Source organism: Caretta caretta, chromosome 1 (genome assembly GCF_965140235.1).
Source record: "Caretta caretta isolate rCarCar2 chromosome 1, rCarCar1.hap1, whole genome shotgun sequence".
Taxonomy (NCBI): domain Eukaryota; kingdom Metazoa; phylum Chordata; order Testudines; family Cheloniidae; genus Caretta; species Caretta caretta.
In genome coordinates this window covers 292851801-292877769 of record NC_134206.1, presented here as the reverse complement: position 1 = coordinate 292877769, position 25969 = coordinate 292851801, and the positions used below count along the sequence as shown (strand labels likewise).

Genomic DNA, 25969 nt, shown 5'->3' with positions numbered 1-25969 from the left:
TCTAACCTAGCAAACGGTATTCATACACATGAATAAAAATCTGACAGACTATTTAGTGGTTAGTGTAGAAAGCTAAATCAGATACCTCCATAATCAGCAGTGAGATCTCCAAGTCTTCTATTTTCTCCCACTTAATAAATACTAATACTTAGTACTTGGACAGCACATTTCATCCATTTATCTCAAGGCAGTTTGACAAGGTGGATAAGATTATCATTAAGGCTAAGAGTCTGTCAAGGGTATTTTTAGTAAAAGACACAGACGGGTCATGGGCAATGAATAAAAATTCATAGATGCCCACGACCTGTCCCTGACTTTTAGTAAAAATACCCTGGGGAGGGCTGAGGGGGGACAAACAAAGTACAGCCGGGGCTTGCAGCTGCTCCCGCTGCTGCTCCTGTGGCAGGGGCTGACGGCTGCTGCTCCAGCCCCAGGGGGGCTGACCCAACCCCAGCTGCTGTTTTGGCGGCCCCGGGGGATGGCTGCTGGCCAGCTGTTCTGACAGCCACTGCTTCAGCAGCCCTGGGGCTGACAGCTGCTCCAGCCCTGCCCCAGAAGTAGTCACGGAGATCCCGAAAAGTCATGGAATCCGTGACCTCCGTGACAGAATCATAGCCTTAATTATCATCCCATTTTACAGCTGCAGAATCTGAGAGAGAGATTAAGGCCCAAAGGCTCACAACAAGTCATTGGCAGAGCTGGGAAAGCAGCCCAGGCTCCTGCATTCAAGTTCAGCACCAGCAACAACCTAGTGTTACCAACATACAATGGTAGTCTTCAGTCAGCCAGCCAGCTCCCATTTTTGTAACATTTTTATTAATTGCTTTCCTTCTTCTAAGGGGCGGGGGGGCAGGGGGAGGAAGGGGAGTAGTACTGACCCATTTCTCCTGCTAAACCTGTACCTGTTCCTGACAAATTGTCTATAACAAAAACTCTGGGTTATACAATATTTTCTGTTATCATGAGTATATTTGGTCCTCCCAGAAGTGAATAATTATTCATGCTGGACAGATCCAAGCATAGTATGGGTAAACACATTTACTAGAGCTTGTCAGAAAACGGAATCCTCGCCCTGAAAGAAAATGTCAAGTTTTCAGCCACAAACTGAAATATTCCAGCCCTGCCTCACGGGAGTTGTAGTTTGGGTGCCTCATATTCCCATTCTCCTCTGTGTGCCCAGCTCCCTGGTCAAACAACATCTTTCCACATAATGCACCATGGTCTCAGTTCTTGGTGATGGGAGGCAGTGTATCATGGGAGATTAAATTCATCCAGTGACCCTGACCATAGAAAAGAACTGGAGCATGAGGCACCAGAAGTACAATTCTCATGCAGCACTGTGAATCAAAATATTTCAGAATCAAAATATTTCTGTTTTCTGCCAAAATATTTTGGGTTTTGGCTTTCACATGTTAAAACGGATTTTTTTTTGGTGTGGAAAGCGGACACTTTTCACAGAAAATTTAATTTAGTTAAAAAATAAATTTTCTGTGAAAAACAGCTTTGGTGAAATTTTTTTTGATCAGCCCTAATATCTACACAGAGCTGTGTAAATATTAGGGCTGCCAACATGCCTCATTTGTGCCCTGCTGCACTCCAGCTATAGAGATCCTGGGTCTCTCAATCAAAGAATGCTTTCTAATGTTACTAAAAGGTCTGGTGATTCTGTGATGGGGACTAACGTCGGACTAAACCATTTGTTTTCATTTGGGGCCTAGAAAGAAGTTACACCGAAATCCTCAGATGTGAAAAGTTAATCCATCTGAGCTCATGCACAACATTAACAGTTATGTTTCCCTTCTACATTTTACCATAAGCAGCAGCAAAAAGATAAATGAAAGAAAATATTTAAGGCTTATTTACATATGCATACAGGTGGGGTTTTTGCATTTACTGACAGTGAGCGCCTGCCTAAGACAAACTGAGCCAAATTAGCCAGGGATCACTGGGCCTAAGGTGGACAGACAAAAGCTGCATTTCCCTTTGCCTTCTGGAAATGCCCTTTTCCCCCCTGTTCAGCTGGTTAAGGGAATAAAATCTGCCTTATCTTCAGCAGCAGCTGCAGTCAGGGAAGATCAAATGAGTTGGCATTAGTTTCTAGCTATGACATAAATGTAGTACTCATGAAAAGTGAGCAGTTGGGAGTATCTGAAACCTTTACTGATCTACCCAATAGCTCTCATACAAATAGGTCAAAATAAAATATTTCCTCCATTTAAGGCGTGAACTTGCTGAATTCAGTGGGAGCTGGATCAGGCTCAACACATCACCACTCTATCCTAAAGAAACCAATTGCTTCCATTCTTTTATCCAGATATCTTTTGAGAAAAAATCTCGAGCTTCACTGAAATGGAGTCAAGGCAGATGTTGCTCTGACTGGCTGACTAGATTGCAGTCTACTTTCAAGGCCCAACTTTCAATGGAGACCTTCTGCTCTTTGCTACAACAAGAGTTCCAACAAATCGCTTCTCAACACAGGACAATATTACTTTATCTGCAAACTGTAGTTTTCAACAAAGTTCCCCTAAAATATTGTCCTAATGGGTCATGTAGATGGATCACTGTTCCCTGCTAAAAGAAATTATTGTAAGGTATTACTGATTTTTAAAAATGTCTAGTGAGATCAAACCTATAACATATCTTGGAAAGAGGTTTTCTGTACTTTTACTTTGTACATAAATTTACATATTGGATATTTAAAATACTAATCACTGCATTTAACTTTTTTTCTTTTATATTGAAAACTATACACGTCTAAAAGAGTTTGATGCAGTATATTGCAGTATAAAATCTATTTGGTAATTTTTGACAGCCAAGAGATGGGATAGAAATCTGGTTGCTAATTTTAATAGATAATTTTATATTTTACTGATGTCCTAAATAAATTCCAGAAACTCAGTGTTTTATTACAGTTTTTTCTGGGCTTTTCCACTATTCACTCTTTTTTCATCTGCCATGTTGAAAAAAATGAAGTCAATAATCAGTTTAGAACATTGTTGATTTCAGTTTTTGTAAAAAAATACATGGATTATCTTGAGCACATAATTACAAATCCAGGCCACTTAAAGCTTAGTGTTCTCTGCCTTTAAAACAGGCAGCACTATTTAACACACAAAAACAAAAACACCCTACCACCAGTGGAGTTTCCCCCCTTAGATTATCAAATTGCCTGTTTTACTGTATAGACAACTCCAAAAGAAACTAAATCCATAAGGCTTTTAGCAACGTTTTTTCTTGGAAAAATAAGAATTTCCCTTATTGCAAAGGGAAAGTGATTGTGAGAGACTGTGTTTCATAAAGATTTGCTCAGATGGAAAGTCTAAGGTCACACGTGAAATAAGATTAATAAAGCTGGCAGAGCTACCAGTGGACTGCTAATGTTCAAATAAGATTTCTCTTCCGCAGCCTACCCTCAACGTTTGATTTACAATCTAAGAATCTTAACTTGATTCTAGTATTTTTGACGTCAGTAAAACAGAGAAGAAGAGGGGGAATTTGGAAGCTGCTGGTGTCTGAATGCGAGCTGAATTCTTATGTGAAGAAACATTTCTTTTGCACTTATTCTTGATGTTTCCCTGGTAATTCTATCAAGTGATAAGAATGTGCCACTATAACACACAGGATTGACTCCTTTCAGACTGACTTATTGAGAACTGTTCCCTATTTACTACAAGGTGTGGCTCTTTGCCTTCCCCCTGGTGACAGACTGTGCCTTGCAACAGAAAAAGAAAATAAATACAAAACAAAAATCTTCAACATCTGCAGATCTTTAAAAGGAGATCCACAAGCTGATACAAAGAAATTTCTTTAATCGATCAACAAAAGCAAAATGTGAATCAATTCTAACAACGTTTAGATAGTGGTTAGACACCACGTTTGTCAGTGATTTTGCATATACTCAATCTAGGTTTAAAAGAATGCTAAGGGAAAAATATAGTTCACAGAAAAAATGTTACTGAGCTTTAAAGCAAAAACAACGAACCTTGGTGAATATCAAATACTTTACTTTCTGTATCCTTACCAGGCTAGTTAAGAAGGCTTCACTCTACTATTCTGGTTTTAGGGTACAGAAAATATTTTCCACCATTTTGGTCTTTCAACAGTTATTACTGTCTACTTTGGCACAAATCTACAGTATTCTGTATTATATGCTTTTGGGAGTCAGCCATTTTATGGTTGTCTATATTACAAGTTCAGCATTAGTTATGTTCTTTTAACAGTTAGCCATGTAGAAAGGAACCCACTCATGGAAATATGAGTCACTTTTCTTTCAACAGGCTGGTTTCCCCATTTCCTTTTTATTAAAATTGATCTGGAAAGCAAATGTGAAAACTAAGTTAACTCACATTTATGTACCAATATCCCAACAAATTAGGCTGTAGAGAGCATTTGTGTGCCTTACAATTCTCTTTGAGAAGTCCTTTAATATTGATTACTTCACTCAGGCTATCCTACAATGTATCATTCTGTGACATCCAATATCAGAAGTCTCTAAGGTGCCACAAGTACTCCTTTTCATTTTGCGAATACAGACTAACACGGCTGTTACTCTGAAACCTGTCAGAAGTTTCATTGCAACTCATGGTACTATTAGGGTTGCCATTTTCACCCATACATACAGCCAAACCTTAAGGTATAGCACTATTCCTTTAATACAAGGACAATTATCATTGTGCCTTTTCCTCAAGCACTACATTTGAGTTCATGACCCCACACTTAAACTGGAAAAGGTTAAGTGCGATGCATCCAGGAGAGGTATCAAGCACACTGGTCAGTTACTCTAGGGCTGGATCCATATTCAAAGCCAAATAACAGGAAATCTAAATAGGGGAAAACATTAGAAAAAGAAAACAAAGTCTCCAGGATCAGAAATATAGGGGCAGATCCTTGGTGGAGAGTTGTAGTTTCCCTTTATATAGAAAAGTTTCCAACTGGTGGAGAACTGACACTGGCTGTCTCCAGCACCAGACGAGCACAAAAAGTGGCCTATAGCCACCTTTGCCCCTCCTTCTGCCCAGTGCACCAAGGAGAGCTCTGGTGCATCTGCAGATTTGGATCTAAGGTGAATGTGTAAAGAAACACAAGAGTAAGAAATTTTTGACAAAATGCATATTTTGGAAGTAAACTGTACTACCATTAACCAACACTCATTGTTAGGAAGTTGAAAGGGGCCCCCCGCCAAACCATACAAAATATTTCCATGTACCAGGTAATATTTTGTAAACTAATCTTTCAGACAGAGAAGTATCTACTTAAAAGAATTACATGAGGGGAAGGACGGTCTTGTAGCTAAGGCACTAGACATACTTGGGAGATCTGGGTTCAATTCCCAGCTCAGGCACAGCATTCTTGTGTATTGTAGAGCAAGTCATGTAATGTCTCAGAGCCTCAGTTCCCCATCTGTAAAATGGAATAGCAATAATTCCTTCTGCCCGCTCATGGTCTTTCTAGACTGCAAACTTTCTGAAGCAGGAACCCTGCCTCAAACGGCATACGGACAATATTTACGCTGACTGTAATGCAAATGATAGTTGTACCTATCTGCAAGTCAATATTAACAGAAGTTTCCAAAGTGAATACATAGAAAATATATGTTGCAAAAATGCACTAAATGGAAAAATCTAGAATGATTCATATTAAAAGTCTCTTCAGAAGTTAAAAGGGAAATTGACTGGGGCAATCTCCACAGATATATTTTTTGCCAGCCCAAATGCTGAAGTCTTAGAAAACTTCAGAAGGCAACAAATCAGTGCACAGTCAGTATCTGGTTGGATTTTGTCATCTTTTTTTCTCAGCATGATTTTCTTCCAGAGTGCCTCAGGGATCATAGTGAAAAGGTTGTCACAAATGCCGAGTCCCACAACTTCAAAGCAAAAGGACAACACTTCGTAGGCTGCAGAAGCCTGTCTGAAGAAGGGCCTACGACATGAATGGAACCTATTTGGGAGCAAGAAGACAACAAGTGGTGTGAATCTGGAGAGAGAAGGGAATGCATGTAACATTTGTATATCTTTTGCTAAATTATCTGTGTCTTAAGGTGTCATATCTTTAAGAGGAGATGCCTGCTAGGAGGGGATCTGTAATGCCAAGAAGTTTCTAGATCATTGACAGAGCAGATTACTTCTGCTGCAAACATCCATATGGAATCAGTGAGAGGAATCCAGGGGCTGCATTTAGTTAAACGCAAGTTGCATTGAATGTACACTTTTCTCCTAAAGAAGTAAGACTCTAGGTGAGGCTAGTCCTTACTAGATGGTTGGGGTGAGAGTGACTCAATGAATGGAAGCCCAAGTGCTCCTTGGAGCTGCTAAGCTATAGGTCCATGCTCATGGATATTGTAGGACAGGCCATACTAAAAACTACGCTATAATTTGGACTGGTCAGAAAATCTTTTGTCTAATAGTTTTTCTGCATTGTTAAACTAGCTCTAGTTGCAACAATGAGCTGTGCCACTTTCTTCTCTATTTCTGGAGGACACAAGACTGGAGTGGGTTTATAGTTCATTTGAGCTAAAACACATATTATGAGAAGGAAGATTACATTGTCACTAACAACTGCAGAGTGAAATATTTATGTTAAAATGACCAGAATGTGCATTTCTTCCTGTTGTCCGGTATGCATGGGAGAGGGAACTGGGAAACTACATTTAAACTGGAAGCTAGAGACTTGCATCCAAACAAATCCAAAGTAAATACCCGTAAGACAAGGAAGTGCAGTGAATATTGGTTTCCCGAGATGTAAGGATGAAAAGAGACAGGTGATGGCCTGGAAAGATAAGGAGGATGACCAGGAATTTCAGATGGTTTAGATACATTATAAACCAAGCATTTGAACTTTTGGAACTGGATGCTTATTCAAGCTAAATAAGAAAACTTGGGGTTCTTTTGAGGTTTGCCCTAATTGGCACTAATTTTCCAAGTGCCTCAAAGTACTGTTAGATGGCTACTTTTTTTTTTTTTTTTTAATTACACTGAAGTAAAAGCGTTACCTTTTGAACGTTTGAAATTGTCTCTAATTTTGTTTCACGCTCTTGCTGTCTTGCCTGTATTTCATTTGAACATGATACCCGTGGCCCAGGCACATTTGCTACATATACAAATGAAATAAACAAAAAAAGGTAAAGAAAATTCAAGGGGAAACAGCAGAAGTGTTTTTCAAATCAGCTGCTGTTTTCAAATATAAGCCAGAAAGGACATCAAAAGAGCAAAATCCCTTGTAGGCAATGCTTTACCTCTTATTTCCTAGAGGAGTGCCAGGCTCCCAAGATACTACAGATTCCCTTTATTTTACAGGAAAACAAATTATTTTAAATATAACTAAGCATTAATATTTATTAGGGCTGCTTTGTATTTGGTTCTCTGAATATGAATACATCCCAAAGTAGTTCTTTCCTCTGAAATTTTCAGACTCAAGCAATGAACTGTAATAGGAATTAAATCTGCACAGAAAAACAAAAAGGCATTTCTTCCAAAAAACAGTTTTTTAAAATCCCAACAACCTTGCATCTCTACCCCTCCAAATACTGTGACAGTTGGACCAGGCTGAACATAAAAGGTATTTTAGGAACAGCAGAAGACCATCAGGCCTTGACTTGCCCAGTTAATAATGAGACTGCATTAACTTTAACTTGAACTTTTGAGAGGCAAACCAAAACACTGGTTTGTAGCAGGTAAGAAATCTATTTGCAGTGCCACTTTTTATGATCTCATATGTGATTGTGACAAGGTGCTGGCTAGGAAACCCTGAGCCAGCCCTCTGTCACACCAGCTCCATTCAGGAAAGGGAAATTGGAGGTGGCAGAGTAACCCCAGACCTAAGTGGCAAATGGGGAACAGCTGCCGGCCTTGTTAGCCAGCGGCTACATAAACGCTGGCAGGAAGGAAGCCAGGGGGACAGGAAAGGGAGGAACCAGGGAGTTAGAGGCTGCTCCCCCTGCTAGTTGCAGAAGGCAGCAGTCCTTGAGACTGTAAGCCTAATGCTGTCTGTAGCTACAAGGTGGTGGGAACTTCTACTGTAAATAAAGAGCACAGCTGACTGCACCAAAGCAGAGGTCTATGGCTGGTTTGTGGGTGCAGCAGGGGTAGAAGCTAGAGGAGCCAACCTGTGCCCTGTTACATGTGCGGGCTTGTCCGGGACCCTGAGCCAACGGACGTGGTTGGTGGCCCGGAGATTGAGACCACCCTGCAATGGCTCGTAAAACAGCAGGAGCAGATGCAGAAGGCCCTGCAAGCCTTCCAGCAGTCCCACAAGGCTGAGAGACAGGCCTTGCTAACCTGTCAGAAAGAACAGCAGAAAAACCTACCAGACTTTATAAGAGAGCAGGCCAGCATGCAGCAGCAACTCCTGCCACAAATGGTGAGTCCCGCAGTAGGGAATAGCACCCGGCCGCTGGGCTTGGGACTCTGTAAAATGGGCCTGGCAGATGACCTGGATGCATTTCTTGGTACATTTGAGAGGGTAGCCATGGGTGCTGGATGGGATAGGGCAACCTATCCCATCCAGAGAGCAGTGACCATGAGTTGGTTGAGTTCAGGATCCTGACACAGGGAAGAAAGGTAAGCAGCAGGATACGGACCCTGGACTTCAGGAAAGCAGACTTCGACTCCCTCAGGGAACGGATGGGTAGGATCCCCTGGGGGGCTAACATGAAGGGGAAAGGTGTCCAGGAGAGCTGGCTGTATTTCAAGGAATCCCTGTTGAGGTTACAGGGACAAACCATCCCGATGTGTCGAAAGAATAGTAAATATGGCAGGCGACCAGCTTGGCTTAACGGTGAAATCCTAGCGGATCTTAAACATAAAAAAGAAGCTTACAAGAAGTGGAAGGTTGGACATATGACCAGGGAAGAGTATAAAAATATTGCTCGGGCACGTAGGAATGAAATCAGGAGGGCCAAATCGCACCTGGAGCTGCAGCTAGCGAGAGATGTTAAGAGTAACAAGAAAGGTTTCTTCAGGTATGTTGGCAACAAGAAGAAAGCCAAGGAAAACGTGGGCCCCTTAATGAATGAGGGAGGCAACCTAGTGACAGAGGATGTGGAAAAAGCTAATGTACTCAATGCTTTTTTTGCCTCTGTCTTCACTAACAAGGTCAGCTCCCAGACTACTGCACTGGGCATCACAACATGGGGAATAGATGGCCAGCCCTCTGTGGAGAAAGAGGTGGTTAGGGACTATTTAGAAAAGCTGGACATGCACAAGTCCATGGGGCCGGACGAGTTGCATCCGAGAGTGCTAAAGGAACTGGCGGCTGTGATTGCAGAGCCATTGGCCATTATCTTTGAAACTCGTGGCGAATGGGGAAGTCCCGGATGACTGGAAAAAGGCTAATGTAGTGCCAATCTTTAAAAAAGGGAAGAAGGAGGATCCTGGGAACTACAGGCCAGTCAGCCTCACTTCAGTCCCCGGAAAAATCATGGAGCAGGTCCTCAAAGAATCAATCCTGAAGCACTTAGAGAAGAGGAAAGTGATCAGGAACAGTCAGCATGGATTCACCAAGGGAAGGTCATGCCTGACTAATCTAATCGCCTTCTATGATGAGATTACTGGTTCTGTGGATGAAGGGAAAGCAGTGGATGTATTGTTTCTTGACTTTAGCAAAGCTTTTGACACGGTCTCCCACAGTATTCTTGTCAGCAAGTTAAAGAAGTACGGACTGGATGAATGCACTATAAGGTGGGTAGAAAGTTGGCTAGATTGTCGGGCTCAACGGGTAGTGATCAATGGCTCCATGTCTAGTTGGCAGCCGGTGTCAAGTGGAGTGCCCCAGGGGTCGGTCCTGGGGCCGGTTTTGTTCAATATCTTCATAAATGATCTGGAGGATGGTGTGGATTGCACTCTCAGAAAATTTGCGGATGATACTAAACTGGGAGGAGTGGTAGATATGCTGGAGGGCACGGATAGGATACAGAGGGACCTAGACAAATTGGAGGATTGGGCCAAAAGAAATCTGATGAGGTTCAATAAGGATAAGTGCAGGGTCCTGCACTTAGGACGGAAGAACCCAATGCACAGCTACAGACTAGGGACCGAATGGCTCGGCAGCAGTTCTGCGGAAAAGGACCTAGGGGTGACAGTGGACGAGAAGCTGGATATGAGTCAGCAGTGTGCCCTTGTTGCCAAGAAGGCCAATGGCATTTTGGGATGTATAAGTAGGGGCATAGCGAGCAGATCGAGGGACGTGATTGTCCCCCTCTATTCGACATTGGTGAGGCCTCATCTGGAGTACTGTGTCCAGTTTTGGGCCCCACACTACAAGAAGGATGTGGATAAATTGGAAAGAGTCCAGCGAAGGGCAACAAAAATGATTAGGGGTCTGGAACACATGACTTATGAGGAGAGGCTGAGGGAACTGGGATTGTTTAGTCTGCAGAAGAGAAGAATGAGGGGGGATTTGATAGGTGCTTTCAACTACCTGAGAGGTGGTTCCAGAGAGGATGGTTCTAGACTATTCTCAGTGGTAGAAGAGGACAGGACAAGGAGTAATGGTCTCAAGTTGCAGTGGGGGAGGTTTAGATTGGATATTAGGAAAAACTTTTTCACTAGGAGGGTGGTGAAACACTGGAATGCGTTGCCTAGGGAGGTGGTGGAATCTCCTTTCTTAGACGTTTTTAAGGTCAGGCTTGACAAAGCCCTGGCTGGGATGATTTAATTGGGGATTGGTCCTGCTTTTGATCATCGGGTTGGACTAGATGACCTCCTGAGGTCCCTTCCAACCCTGATATTCTATGATTCTATGAACCTGGGTCCTATGGCTGGCTCCCTACCTGGTGGGAGAAGCTCAAGTGGCCTACATAGCCTTGAGTGAGGAACAAGCCCAGAACTATGAGACGGTGAGGGCGGCCACTCTAGACTGGGCCTGTTGGAGAATAAATACTGCCAAAAGTTCTGGTCGGCCCGATGGGTGGGTGCTGTGCTGTCCTGGGCATTTGGATAATGGATGCCCTCATCTTAGAACAATTGCTACAGGGCCGCCCCGAGAATATCCGAGTCTGGGTCAGGTGACATCAGCCAAGTACAGTCGATAAAGCAGTCAAGCTGATCGAGGAGAACACGGAAGCAGACGTTCCCTGAAGGGAGAGCTGATCCTATAAAGGACAGAGAGTTGAGGAAGAAACTGAGGGAACCCCTTCCTGGGAAAGGCCCTAAGGGGAAGAAGGAACCCTGAGAAGCTCCCAGTAGAGCTGGTGTGATTGTTTGCTGGCAGTGCAGGCGGCCAGGACATAAAAAGGGGGACTGCCCAGATATGGAATGTGGGTGGGCCAAATTTTGTGGCTGGACTAGTGCTAGAGAGTGGACAAGGGGGCAGAGACTGTCCACCATCCTAATGAGGGGGAGAGGAAACCCCATAGGGGCCTGGTGGATACAGCTTCAGCCCCCTCACTCATCCAGAGGGGGCTGATAAAACTTCACTGGATAATTCCAGGTACACAGCTGGCCCTGGAGTGTATCCACAGGGCAAGAGATACTGCCTGATGACCCAGGTGGCCCTAGAAGTGCAGGGAAGCTTTAAATGGAAGCGGGTCGGGGTAGTAGAGGGGTTACCATAGCACATTGTGTTAGGTATGGACTGGGGTCCTCCCCCGGAGGGGAAAGGAAAGGTTCCCCGAAGAAGGGGCGGGGACCCCTAGACTGAGAAGCCCCAGGGAGGAAGAGAAGCACGGCTCTCGGGGTAGCAACCATGAGAACCCTAGACAAGAGAGCCCGAATAGGGTAGATCGAGGGGAAGGAGGTGCGGGGGAGATGGCCAGCCCAAGCCCCATTAGAGGGAGAAAAGGGGCAACTGGAGCTCCCCACAAAACAGCTCCCAGGAGAAGAAATGGGGACCCTGCTTGGTGGCTTGGGAGGGCCCGGGATGTCCAACAGGAGGTTGGGATTTGCCTTGACCCCCTACCAGAAGAAAAGAGGATAAAGATGAAGGGATGCCTGCTGGGGTGCGATTGGTGTGAGGACCCATGGGTGGCAGCACAGCTATGGGGACATCCACCCATCCGACCAGTGTATTTTTGTGGGTGGGGAATGAAGGAACCTCCAGGAGATGACACCCGTGATTGCCTGAAAGAGGGGAAGAGGCTTCCCCGGATGAACCCCACTGGATGGGGGTGAAGAGGCCGAGGAAGGACTAACCTGGTGGCTCATAAGGGGGAAGGTGTGTGACAAGGTGCTGGCTAGGATACCCTGAACCAGCCCTCTGTCACGCCAGCTCCAATCAGGGAAGGGGAATTGGAGCTGGCGGAGTAAGCCCAGGCCTAAGTGGCAAATGGGGAACAGCTGCTGGACTCGTTAGCCAGGGGCTACATAAAAGCTGTCAGGAAGTAAGCCAGGGGCAGAGGAAAGGGAGGAGCCAGGGAGTTAGACGCTGCTCTCCCCTACTGGCTGCACAAGCTAGCAGTCCCTGAAGCTGTAAGCCTGATGCTGTCTGTAGCTACAAGGTGGTGGGAACTTCTACTGTAAATAAAGAGCACGGGTGATTGCACCAAAGCAGAGTACTATGGCTGGTTTGTGAGCACAGCAGGGGCAGAAGCTAGAGGGGCCCACCAGTGCCCTGTTACAGTCATACAGCAATCAATGGGCTCAACTGTTAGTTTTAATGGTGTAAAAATTAAATGGCAGTTTGAGTCAGAAAGAAGTAAAAATATATTTGGTTATTTGTGACATGGCTTACAGGCTAATAGTGCTTTGCACATAAACCATCCTGTGTCATCAGCTAATCATTGGCTGTAGGGGGTCCGGCTGCCCTGAGCCAACTAGTAAAGCATCCATCCCTCCCAATCCACAGTTATTCACACCGAGTAAGACCACCCACACTGAATGAAACCACCTCTATGGTGGATCCAGCCTGGGTAAGAGATCTCTGTCAGCCATGCTAATAAAACACGGGAAAACAATATGCACCACCGTCTGTCTCAGACACAAATGTCAAGCTGCTACATTAAATACCATTGCACAGTAAATACTGGGAGGGAGTGAAGTACCCTACTCAGTGTGCTCAGAGATGTGCTATAGTAAAATGTTACCTAACAATCTTGTGACCACATGGCAGAGCAACATTCAGTAGCAGCAGCAGCTAGTACAATCCTCAGGTCTCTTACCAGATATTGTAGTCGCTGACGCTCAGTCTCAGGAGTGAATTCTGAAGACATTGGAATAACTTCTTTGTTCCTGATTATTATGGCCCTGCAATTGTCATCAAACATTGTCAGTAGAGACTACAGAAAATACTGGGACATGTGTAGTAACATTCTAACTAACATTTGCTGGGTCTTATTCTGCTCGGACCAGAGCAAGACAAAAAAAAAACAGTCTTCCCCCCTGGCCAACTCTTGCCCCATTTTATTTTTGGTGGAACAGCAAAACAGTAGATTTGCTTATGTCAAATTCACCTCATTCTTAGAGCTCAGAAAAATCAGGCACCCAAACAAGTAGGACAGGAGTTATTTCAACCCAAGTCGACAGGGTACATTCTTATTTGTTACAGCCAGACGCCCAGAGGAGATACTGCAGAATTACCAATTGCAGAACCACCCTTTGCAGGCTTTAATCCCAGTAGGGGCTGACGCGTTCCAACCTGCTGGCTTCAGATGACTCATGAAAGCCACTTTCCAGTTATTCATTGGTCGTATGTCATATCAGAACATTTCCATTCTCGCAGCAAATGGAAATGGCAAAGCAAATCCTGTTTAACACAAATCTAACTAGCTACCTGCCAGAGGAAGACAGGTAACGGGATGGCTATAGATCATCTGGCAGATTTCACACACATTTCTGCAAATAGCACAGAGAAAAGAAAATTCTACCAAACAATGAATATATTTCTGTCATCTCTATAAACTATCTGTATAAAATAAAATGCCACATTTGTCCCTTGTGTAACTGTTTCAGCCAATGGGACATACACCATGGAAGAATTTGGTCCATAATGTTTCTACTCTATTTATTGTTCATGTATCCATTCTGATAATAGAATTTTATTCTCATACTTTTTTTATTATTTATTCAGCCCCTTAAGTGGTGCACTCATGGTGCTTTATACAGTGGTTAGAGAAGACATACATGTTCCCAAAAGATTTTATAATCTTTAAATCTGCCCATCTAGATTAGAGTATTTTAAAATTGGAACACTTGGTGCTGTATTGATTTTCCACCTTTTTTGCCATTACATTATGCATACATAAGTTACTGTTATTTGAATTCAAGTCTTTACAGTTCTAACATCATATTGATCCCTCCTTCTATGATCCTTTATGCCCTTTTTACTTGTACTATTCAAATCTTAATTCCTTTGATAATTTGATCCGTTTGTTGACTGCTACCCTACATTGGGTATCCTAATGGCACTGAAAAGCCATCAAAAGTATATTGTATACACAAACACTTTGATGAACCTTAAATGGAGATTCAAAAAACAGACCCTCCTTGGAAAACACCCCTTAAAGCGCTGCTTTTCACAATTAGGTCTATGGCATAACTACAATACATCACGTCCCCATGAGTCATTTCATGCTATATTGGGTGAATGTAACCTCCAAATCACTAGCTAATATGCAAATATAGCAATGAGGTATTGAAACGATGGAAGGGGCAAATGGGCTGGGTGGGATTGTAGGGGTTATGTGGAAATGAACAGGGACGCATGGAGAGGTTGAATCTGTGTTGCAGAGAATGCAGAAATGCGGGGCTTCAGTTGCAAGGGGTCTGTAAGGGGTGGAAAATGGGGGGGGGGAATAGTTTTGACAGAGACTATGAGCTTATTGCTCTTGGTTTTTCTGAATTCCACATGCAAATGATGCTACAGGTTTATTAGTGGAAGTTAGAGGGGAAAACATAGAAACCCACCCTACAGCATCACATTTACTTCATGAAAGCTAAGAATACCATTGCTACTAATATCAGAAATTCCATTTATTTTCTGTGTGGGGAGGGATTCCCCTAGTGGTAATAATTCAATCATTTTAAAATGGGGAGAACACTGGGGAGAAATTTTGGCAGAATCTTTTTCTAAATATAGTTTAAACTAGTGATGGGTCTGCCTGTCATCTCCCCCCCCCACCCCCATTCCAGTCTGGTAAAAATGACTTGGTGGAAGTCACAATTAGGCTTCGCAATATGCCCAGAAGTTCAACACCTTCATTTGCAAAACCGAAATAAGAACAGCACTGACTGTTTTGTGTGCGTGCAGCTTTGCTTTATTTTTTGCTAATGGTTAATTTAATGTGGCTTTGAAACAGAGACAACTGCTCAAATACATTAGCCAGTTTTCATAACCCTTTCATCTGTAATTTGACTCATGAGTATCGGTTTGACACAGTTTGAAGGGTCTAGGGTTTCAGTATGTTGATAAATAGTCTGTATTGAGCCATGCTAGAATAATCAAAAGACATTAACAGAATTTATCTTAAAAGAATGAATCAGAAAGATTCTATGGATCCTAAATTTGGTCTAAAGGAGCTATTGTTAAAGTCAATGGAAGCATCACACACATCAATACTATTGTTAGACTATTAACTTATGAGTTCTACTGTTTTTAAAAAAAACCTGCCATTTAAGAGGAGATCTATAGCAAAACACATTTTAGGGCTCAGGTCCTGGAAGACACTGGAATATTTCCTATTTAAGTTTGATGGCTGTCTCATGCATGTATCTGAGGGCAGAATTGAGCCCTAAGGGACTAATATTGCGCACACAGAATGAAATTTTAAGGTAGGAAAGCCAGGGCGTTTCATGCGCCTAGCTTGTTTTGACTAGATATTACAGCCATATGGTGTGAAACAGTCCAGCCCAGCATGAGAACCTTGGAACAATCAAAGCAAAAATGCTTCTAGGATGGTACAGAGCCTAAGTCCTGAATTCCCTTGAATTTTATTCACATTAAATACAAAAATCTAGAATTTATCTTAACATGTGAGAGAGAGATGCAACTGCACATAAGAATAAAATGGCTTGGACTGAGGGACTAGATAGCTCAAGAGATTAGAAATGGGACAGTCAGGCTTTCACTTCTAGGTCATCGGCTTGAATTCAGCTCAGATCAATAGTAGTACTCAATATCCCATTACCACTCTCGCAAGCTATCCAGTACTCAGTCCAAGCCATTTAACAGCTACATGTCACTGAAGGTTGTTACTTTCAGTCCACATCATAGATGCTGGCACCACAACTGGCAAGCTTGTTGGCGATCTCACCAAGGAAGCTAAGGATTAAATTTCTGGTCCAGTACTCATTGAAGAAGAAGGGAATCTTTCCAATAAATCCAAAGGATACTGGATCAGTCCTAATTGGGCATGGAGACTGAAGTACCCCGCCATGACCCCTGAAGTACTGATGCTGCCTAAACAGAGTCTGTTCTGTGGACAAGGCCCTCAGTCTCCAGTACGATCAACATCAGTACTATGGTCACTTTAAAAATGACTTGATTTAAGGGAGCAATTTTGTTGACTAATGTGGGAACTAAGAACATTAAAATAACCATTTTGAAAAGTATAAAACACACATTTCTACAGTGCTGGGGGAACTCAGCTTTTAACTTCATATTTCACATACCAGCAATGCCATGTTATACCATTATTGCTTTCATCACACATGAAGGATGTGTGTGTGAATGTGTGTAATAAAGCACAATGACTTCTGGAAGTGCTAGCTCCCAGAGTATTGTGGGATTGTGGCTATGTGATTTTATACTAGAATTGCAACTGTCTGAATACTTATGTTTTGGAGGCTGTCCTAGAAGCAAGCCTCTTTAAGGGAATAGCTAGATAGAAAACTACTGGATTTGGAGAAGCTATTGCTCCCACAGCCCATCTGGTTCGCCATATTTAATGCTGACATTTTAATTTTAACTACACTAGTGAAACATTATAGTACAGCCAGAGGGCGAGGTTGCTATATGAGGCTCGGTGATTCATGTTTGTATGGAATGATTATGTCAACACTAACAGAATATTCCTTGATGACAAGGTTACTTCAGATCCATAGCAATCATTAATTTATATCAGCTATGAAGAAATTAAAAAAAGCACTTACTGCAGGAAATGAAATAAGAAGTGTCAAATACCTTAGGCCCCAAATTGTATTTACTTTTAAAGTTCATTTCTCTTCCAGCTTATTGGCTTTGTGCTGTTCCCCGCCCAGAAAAACACCACTTCATCCCAGAGCAATTAAATAAATGGAACAAAAACGTTCATATATTTTAAGGGAAGTGGGATCATTAGATCACTATTAGACTCCTTTATTATACAAACTATAGAATTTCATCCAGTTACACCTGTATTGAGCCCAATAACTTGTATTCTTAGCATAGACCCTACATAAATAATACTGTGAAATTCCACCATGTGCTTTTCACAGCATGTCTACATGGATTTTACAAATACGGACAGATAGTTTTAATAGCTAGAGCTGGTAGAAATAGACAGAAAAATATGTATTTAAGAAATAAAAACCAGTTCAAGTATTCAAAATTGGATGAACCAAAACCTGTTATTGCTACCTCTTTTCTGACCAGGCTAATCCATGGAACGTATTGCCTGATCCAATAAACCCCCCAGCCCCGAAAAGCCATACAACTGATGTGCCTGAGTGTCCATGCTTAAGGTCGTACAGAGGGAAATCCCAGCAATACTGCATTTACCTAATGGTTGGATGGGCCAAAGCCTAGTGCACAAGTATATGAAGGGAAACATCCACAGGTTGGAAGCGTAAGAGGAGTACATGTGATTCTTCAGAAAATGTTTCCATTTTTATTTCAGTTTGACTCAACTGTGCATTTCATTATGGCCAACTGAATGATCTCTGAGCATGTGAGCACTGTGTCCAATCCATTCTCACATATATTTAAAGTTCTGTTTATTTGTCATATTCAGAGTCAATACCCTAAAGCAATGGTTGGGGCAAGATTTTTACTTTCTGGCTTTAAATTGAATGGTTCATGAGGCAACAAAAATAGGTAACTGGTCACTGCATTTCCGTGTTGTTCCTGCTACTAAGGATTATGAGGAAAATCAATCTTTTATCCCTTAAAAATGTATAAAACACCTTTTATATAAAAATGTGAGAGCGAATGCATGCACAGAGCAGAGGAGTCCCCCTTTAAGAGGAGGCAATCATCTGGGAACTGCCAGGCTTCCTTTCTTGTAAAAAACATAGAAAAGAGGAAAACTCATGCATTTTAGAGAAAGTCATTGTTGGTTACTCTCATTTAATCACAAAGAGAAAGGAACACTTTAGTGAATAAGGTCAAAAGTGTAATTTCACTGCTGTCGTGGGTCTGTTGGGAATCTAGTGTTCAAAACAAAAAAGGCATCTCCTACTGTTAAAAGTATTCATGGGACCCCCTGATTCCATTACACACTTTTTCAGCCGAAAATTATTTGAAACGCAACATTAAACTGAACATTTCTACAATGGAGGATAAAATCTGGTAGAGGTGACAAAGAGAAACCATTTGGAAAACACTTTTTGACAGCGTATATCACTTCCAAGCCACGGGAGGATGTATCCATTTTGTCAAAAGGTGTTGAGCAGCGTGGATTCTGTACCTGTGAACCAGAAGTGTCTGACTCGTCTGAAGAGGTATTAGAAATGTGCCAATGGAAAAGAAAGAGGGATTAGAATGACAGACAGAATAAGGCAAGGTTTTATTATATCCAAAGGGGAACAAAGAAGTAGATTTTAATTAGTTGTGTCACAAAATAGCTGAGAAAAACATGTAAATCCTATAACTGTGGAATTGGTATAATACTCTAATGGGTATTTTTTAAGAAAGATCAGAAATCACAACTGCTAGTTTCTGTTACACTTAAAACAAATCAGCTATATTTATCTTAACAAATTTCTAACAAATAAAAATGTTTAGAAAATGACCAGAATACAATTGTTTAGATGTTCCCGTATATAAAAGAGAAAAATTGTGTAAGAATTTTGATGGGGTTTAAATATATTAAAACACACAGCCTTTGTTTCATTTACTACTAACTAGACTAGTCTGTTTTTAATATGACACAGATTAATTTCTCAGTCTCTTACTTCAGCTGGCTTCTACAAACATCTTGCTGTATCAGCAACATTCATGGAACCATAGCACCAGCTCTATAATTTTACAGATTAAGGAGGACCCAGCAGGACACTGAAATAGACCACGGTGTGAAATGTAGTTAGCGGTTAACAAGGATGAGTTCCAATGGTGACATGTCCATTATCAAAACCCACAGGGGGATGAAATCCTGGTCCCAGTGAAGACTATAACAAAACTCCCACAATTCAACAAGAATGTTCCATTTACACTGGAGGCTTCACCCACTCAGATCAGACAAGCTTGCAAATTCCTCCTCTCTTCTCAATGCCCCCCACGAGCATAACATACAATCAACAAAACACAGAATCAGGAAGAGTTAGAGCAGATGAAATCCTCTTTTTTTCCATCTACTCTCATTTCACAACCTCCTAACCCGGGTTTCTTTACATTCCTTAGTGGCAGCATCAGACCTAACCCTTGCATACATAATTATTCATATACAGATCACAAATACTGGATAATTTCTCTTCCAACTGAACAGAAAAGCTTTTATTTTACAGGTTTCAGAGTAACAGCCGTGTTAGTCTGTATTCGCAAAAAGAAAAGGAGTACTTGTGGCACCTTAGAGACTAACCAATTTATTTGAGCATGAGCTTTCGTGAGCTACATTGGTTAGTCTCTAAGGTGCCACAAGTACTCCTTTTCTTTTTATTTTACAGTAACTCTCACTGATAGGGAGTACATGCTCCTGGCCCCTCCATTACCTCTTAGGCTAGCTCCCTATGCAGTGGTTAAAGCCGATTGAAACAGGCAGGGGGAGTGCTCACCAACGACCCAAAGAGGAAGGCATCTGCTATAGAGTCCCCTCCTTCCCCTCAATATATCTGATATACAGCTATTTCCTTCTGCATTCCCAGGGTAAGAGAACTGCAGTGAGAAGCCACATGGCTCTGTGACTGTGGAAGAGGTGAGCTTATAAGTCTAACAGATCTCCCTAAGCACAAGTATACAGCACAATATACAAAATTATTTTCTTTCAAATTGTATGATTTACTCACATTTACTTTTGAATGTTTATTTCACACTCCTTGTAAAGTAAGGCACTCTGGACAAAATAAGGGTTGCTAATATATTTCAAAGCCTCTATTCTGATTGGTTGATTTTTACAAAAAGATGTACACTACTTTTAATGCAGAACAACAATAGCCAAGTAGAAGCTGTTTGCAGTAGAGGAGCAGTCCTTGTGCATTTCAATGGGAGGGCTTTTTCCTCATTCATACTAACACCTGAGTTGATCAGCTTTCTCATTGCCAAAGAGAATAATGAGTATGGATTTTCATACTGAACTCCCCTTGTCCATCAACACCTATCAACACCAGTAAGAGGGGACTCCTAGCTTGTGGGTCCTGCACTTTGCCTTGGTTATTTCTTGTGTGCAGAGGTTACCATGGTTTAGCAGGAATCTCCAGGAGTTGAAGTTGTTGGAATTGAAGGGAAGGTGTCTGGGAAGTTATACAGAGTTTGATTATCAACTTCTATACCAGGATTGTATGCAGGTATACATGCAGGTATACAGAATGAATAATTATGGCTGAGGTCAATAGATGTTATCTGCATGAACCATAGTCAACTCTGCAAGTACCACTATCCAACACAGGCTGACTAATTCAGACTGCCTTTCACAATTAATAGATTTTTAAAAAATGATTCCAATAGTGAATTTGTCTTCTTCAGCATGAGTCTTCTCCAGGCTAGTCTCACTGGCCTTTTAATTGCAAAAGCTGCTCCCTGGAGGTATTCTTCTGATGACGTTCATCTCAGCTTGGAAGAGATTGTCCATATTCATCTGGACTCCCTTGCTTCAGCTTTGATCCTTGTCCAGTTTGATTACTTAAAACAAATAGTGGGACCAAGGTTTGCTGTTGCTGCTACTTGTGTCCTCACACTGCTTTCCTTCACAACCATGAACATGCAATTGCCAGATCACTGCACTCCATCAGGTCACTGGAAGAGCATTCACACTCAAGCTGCTGGCATTTCAGTAGATGCTTCATATTTTGAGGCTCTCTGCCACAGTCACAGGTACTGGGGTCAATGATGTAGTCCCACCTAATCACTGCCTCCCTAGACCAGTCAACTCCAGTGCAGAGTCAATTAAGGCTATGCTAGATAGACCAGGGCTAATCTGTACTATGTGGAAGGTGCTTGACTTGTGGATGCCAAAGCACACAGGCTACAGGATCGTTCTCTACTCATTTGCCATAACTGAACACTTGTTTGGTTGGGTGACCATGTTAGAGGTTTAATAGTGGCAAGAAAGCTTTGTTGTGACTTCAGTTGACTCAACATTGGTGTTATGTCATATAGCAGACATCTTGGATCTGTGCATTGCCTTGTGGACTTGACTCTACTAGACACTTCCTGGAGTATATCAGGAAGAGCAACACCTGCAAGGATGTATAGGCTATTGACATGGGTAGGCTTAAAGCATCCTGTAATATCCTAGCAGACAGCATTGAATACAGGGTCTAGCTTCTTTGAGTGAGGGGATCATGCCACACTTCACAGGCAGAGAGCTACAAAAGTAAAAGAATTTACTTTTAAATTCATAGGATTTTAAATACATAGGATGGCTGACAACGGTGCTCTCCGGAGTGATATCTGGCATTGTACCAAAGCTGCCTGGTGCAAATAGCGGGAGATGACAGCAGTTCTCTGTGATTAAAAATATGCCAATAAAGTTGAGTGCATAAACTGTAATTTGAGCCATCTTAATATATGAAACAGAGACTTGACCAGCCACAAGAAAGGAAATCAGTATGTCTGCACCATAGAAGTGAATATATTGATATCAAATGGTTGGACATTCAAAGACAGGAAACAAAATGAGGTTGTACATCACCTAAAGTGGGTTTTTCCTTTTGAAGACAAGTTGAGGGAGGGTAGGCTATGTTGGTAGGGGCATATCGATTGGATACAGGACCTCTATATCAGTAGGATGGCTCTTGCAATGAGTGTGGATGGAAGACGACCAAGCGGGAGTCCAAAGGCTTGGTAAGTGGACTGGATATCTCAGAGACACCGATGTGCGTGACAACCCACCTAAACAAGTAATCTCATCTCATCTCAGTGGAAGTCTCCATTCCTTGACATAGGAATATCTTGGCAATAATATCTGCCTGATCTTATGGGAAGAGTTTTCATCTAGGGTTCCTGCACATATACACACTCAGAGTTGATGAGGAACCTCTGTCTCTAGTAAAGCTCTAAGAAACTAGAAACTGGACTCAAGGTATTTTAGCTAGATGCTGATGAGCTGTAACTGGTTAAGTTACCTGAAAAGCCTGTGGAGTCCAAGGGCCAGGAGAAGTTGAAAGAGGCTTCCAGCAAAGCACGGTTCTCAACAGACTTGAGGTACACTCCAAGTGAATCTGGAAAGCTTCCCTCTAGACTCTCTCCTACTTGATATGCCTCAGCATTCGTTCTGAAAATATTTAGGAAGAATCCACAAGAGCCTTCTTTGTGTGATCTGTCAAAAAGACACAGGTGGATGTATAAGTCCTCTCATAGAAACGAATGAGCTTTGGAGAAGAGGTAAGAAGGCTGCTTTTTCTTCAAAGGAATCCTTGCATGGGATGGACTCTAGTCTTCTTTTTCATTCAGCTTTGTCTTTAATCCCAATTCCTTTCTCTTTAACTCTCCTGACCTGCTGATATAGGCCTCTGTGCCTCTTCATTGCAAAATTAATCATTGTAGGCAGTCACTCAGTTAGATATAATGCACCCGTCTTCTGAAACTCATTGTCCACTGAGATCAGGAAAGTCTCTGCTTTCTCACCACTAAATGTAAAGGCTTATTTCTTGTCAACTACTTTTATTTACTTTTAAATTCAAGTAATCATTAAAGGAGGATAGCCAATTATGGTATTATTCAAAATCACTTCCAACAGCTTCATTAGGATAAAATGGTGTAAAACCTGAAGTTGCTGCTGTTCTTTTTAACCTTTCTTTTTCAATTCTAACTTCTCCTTGCACAAAGAGGATGGAAAACAGGGAGCAACAGTGCATGTATCATGCAAACATGCAAATATAGCAAACATAGCAAACATGTATCCCACATGCATACAAGCCAGGCTTCCAAAGCAAGGGAGGCAAAAAGAAAAAATGGAGAGAATGTGGGATTTGCTTTTATGTTCCCAGTGTGAATGACAGTACATTTATTTCCATGACTTTCTGCTGAGTGAAGACAGACTGTTCTGCACATCAGACTGTAGCTGGAGCAGAGAGAGAAATTTAAAATGTATTTTTAAACACCAGCTTTGTTTTAAAAGGGTAGGTTCAATCCAGTCTGCTGACAGACTCACTTGAGCTGGATGGGCTGAAGCTGCTGGTTGCCAGGTAGGCAACTGAAGGTTTCAGTATCTTCAGTGGTTTTTGCACCTCAGTTGTGGTCCCAGTAAGGTTTAATAATCTAAAAAGGGCACAGATAATTTGACCAAAATAGGACCTACAACTATTTTTAATAATGAACTTGGTAAGAGAGCATCCTGAAGATTCTAAATAGCCATAGATTTTAAAGAAAAGGCACAATCCTGTCACCTAGAAATTTTTAAGGTTCTAATTAGAAAAAGGCTTACACAGAATAAATGGCTTAGATCTCGTCTGCGCCCCGTGCAGGAAGACTTAAGCACGGATGCTATTCCAAATGCTTTGTGGATTTTTTGCTGAGTCAGCACAGTGACCTTGGACAAGTCGGATAATTTCTCTGAGTCTCAGTCTCCTAACCCATGAAATAGGGATAATGATACTTCCGTTTTGTAAAGCACTTTGGGATCTATGGACTCTCAGGGTATGTCTACACTACGGAATAAGGTCGAATTTATAGAAGTCGGTTTTTTAGAAATCGGTTTTATATATTCGAGTGTGTGTGTCCCCACAGAAAATGCTCTAAGTGCATTAACTCGGCGGAGCGCTTCCACAGTTCCAAGGCTAGAGTCGACTTCCAGAGCGTTGCACTGTGGGTAGCTATCCCACAGTTCCTGCAGTCTCCGCTGCCCATTGGAATTCTGGGTTGAGATCCCAATGCCTGATGGGGCTAAAACATTGTCGCGGGTGGTTCTGGGTACATATCGTCAGGCCCCCGTTCCCTCCCTCCCTCCGTGAAAGCAAGGGCAGACAATCGTTTCGCGCCTTTTTTCCTGAGTTACCTGTGCAGATGCCATACCACGGCAAGCATGGAGCCCGCTCAGGTAACCGTCACCCTATGTCTCCTGGGTGCTGGCAGACGCGGTACGGCTTTGCTACACAGTAGCAGCAACCCATTGCTTTCTGGCAGCAGACGGTGCAATACGACTGGTAGTCGTCCTCGTCGTGTCCGAGGTGCTCCTGGCCACGTCGGCTGGGAGCGCCTGGGCAGACATGGGCGCAGGGACTAAATTTGGAGTGACTTGACCAGGTCACTCTCTTTAGTCCTGCAGTCAGTCCTATTGAACCGTCTTATGGTGAGCGGGCAGGCGATACAAACTGCTAGCAGTCGTACTGTACCATCTTCTGCCAGGCAGGCAAGAGATGAGGATTGCTAGTAGTCGTATTGTACCATCTTCTGCCAGGCAGGCAAGAGATGAGGATGGCTAGCAGTCGTACTGTACCATCTTCTGCCGAGCAGCCATGAGATGTGGATGGCATGCAGTCCTTCTGCACCGTCTGCTGCCAGCCAAAGATGTAAAAGATAGATGGAGTGGGTCAAAACAAGAAATAGACCAGATTTGTTTTGTACTCATTTGCCTCCTCCCCTGTCTAGGGGACTCATTCCTCTAGGCCACACTGCAGTCACTCACAGAGAAGGTGCAGCGAGGTAAATCTAGCCATGTATCAATCAGAGGCCAGGCTAACCTTCTTGTTCCAATAAGAACAATAACTTAGGTGCACCATTTCTTATTGGAACCCTCCGTGAAGTCCTGCCTGAAATACTCCTTGATGTAAAGACACCCCCTTTGTTGATTTTAGCTCCCTGAAGCCAACCCTGTAAGCCGTGTCGTCAGTCGCCTCCCCCTCCGTCAGAGCAATGGCAGACAATCGTTCCGTGCCTTTTTTCTGTGCGGACGCCATACCAAGGCAAGCATGGAGGCCGCTCAGCTCACTTTGGCAATTAGGAGCACATTAAACACCACACGCATTATCCAGCAGTATATGCAGCACCAGAACCTGGCAAAGCGATACCGGGCGAGGAGGCGACATCAGCGCGGTCACGTGAGTGATCAGGACATGGACACAGATTTCTCTGAAAGCATGGGCCCTGACAATGCATGCATCATGGTGCTAATGGGGCAGGTTCATGCTGTGGAACGCCGATTCTGGGCTCGGGAAACAAGCACAGACTGGTGGGACCGCATAGTGTTGCAGGTCTGGGACGATTCCCAGTGGCTGCGAAACTTTTGCATGCGTAAGGGCACTTTCATGGAACTTTGTGACTTGCTTTCCCCTGCCCTGAGGCGCATGAATACCAAGATGAGAGCAGCCCTCACAGTTGAGAAGCGAGTGGCGATAGCCCTGTGGAAGCTTGCAACGCCAGACAGCTACCGGTCAGTTGGGAATCAATTTGGAGTGGGCAAATCTACTGTGGGGGCTGCTGTGATGCAAGTAGCCCACGCAATCAAAGATCTGCTGATATCAAGGGTAGTGACCCTGGGAAATGTGCAGGTCATAGTGGATGGCTTTGCTGCAATGGGATTCCCTAACTGTGGTGGGGCTATAGACGGAACCCATATCCCTATCTTGGCACCGGAGCACCAAGCCGCCGAGTACATAAACCGCAAGGGGTACTTTTCGATAGTGCTGCAAGCTCTGGTGGATCACAAGGGACGTTTCACCAACATCAACGTGGGATGGCCGGGAAAGGTGCATGATGCTCGCATCTTCAGGAACTCTGGTCTGTTTCAAAAGCTGCAGGAAGGGACTTTATT

The 25969-nt window shown here is 42.8% G+C and overlaps 1 protein-coding gene across 2 annotated transcripts in view; it reads right to left on the bottom strand.

Moving 5' to 3' along the window:
* The window catches only part of PPM1H (protein phosphatase, Mg2+/Mn2+ dependent 1H), a 221094-nt gene that overhangs the window by 47303 nt on the left and 147822 nt on the right, over nt 1-25969 (bottom strand). For both annotated transcript variants that reach the window (XR_012666478.1, XM_048835931.2), the window contains exon 5: nt 13091-13175. Coding sequence is in view for 1 of the 2 variants with exons in the window: in XM_048835931.2 (XP_048691888.1) it covers nt 13091-13175 (85 nt within the window). In the remaining variant the exon portion in view is untranslated. The remainder of the gene's footprint in view (nt 1-13090; nt 13176-25969) is intronic.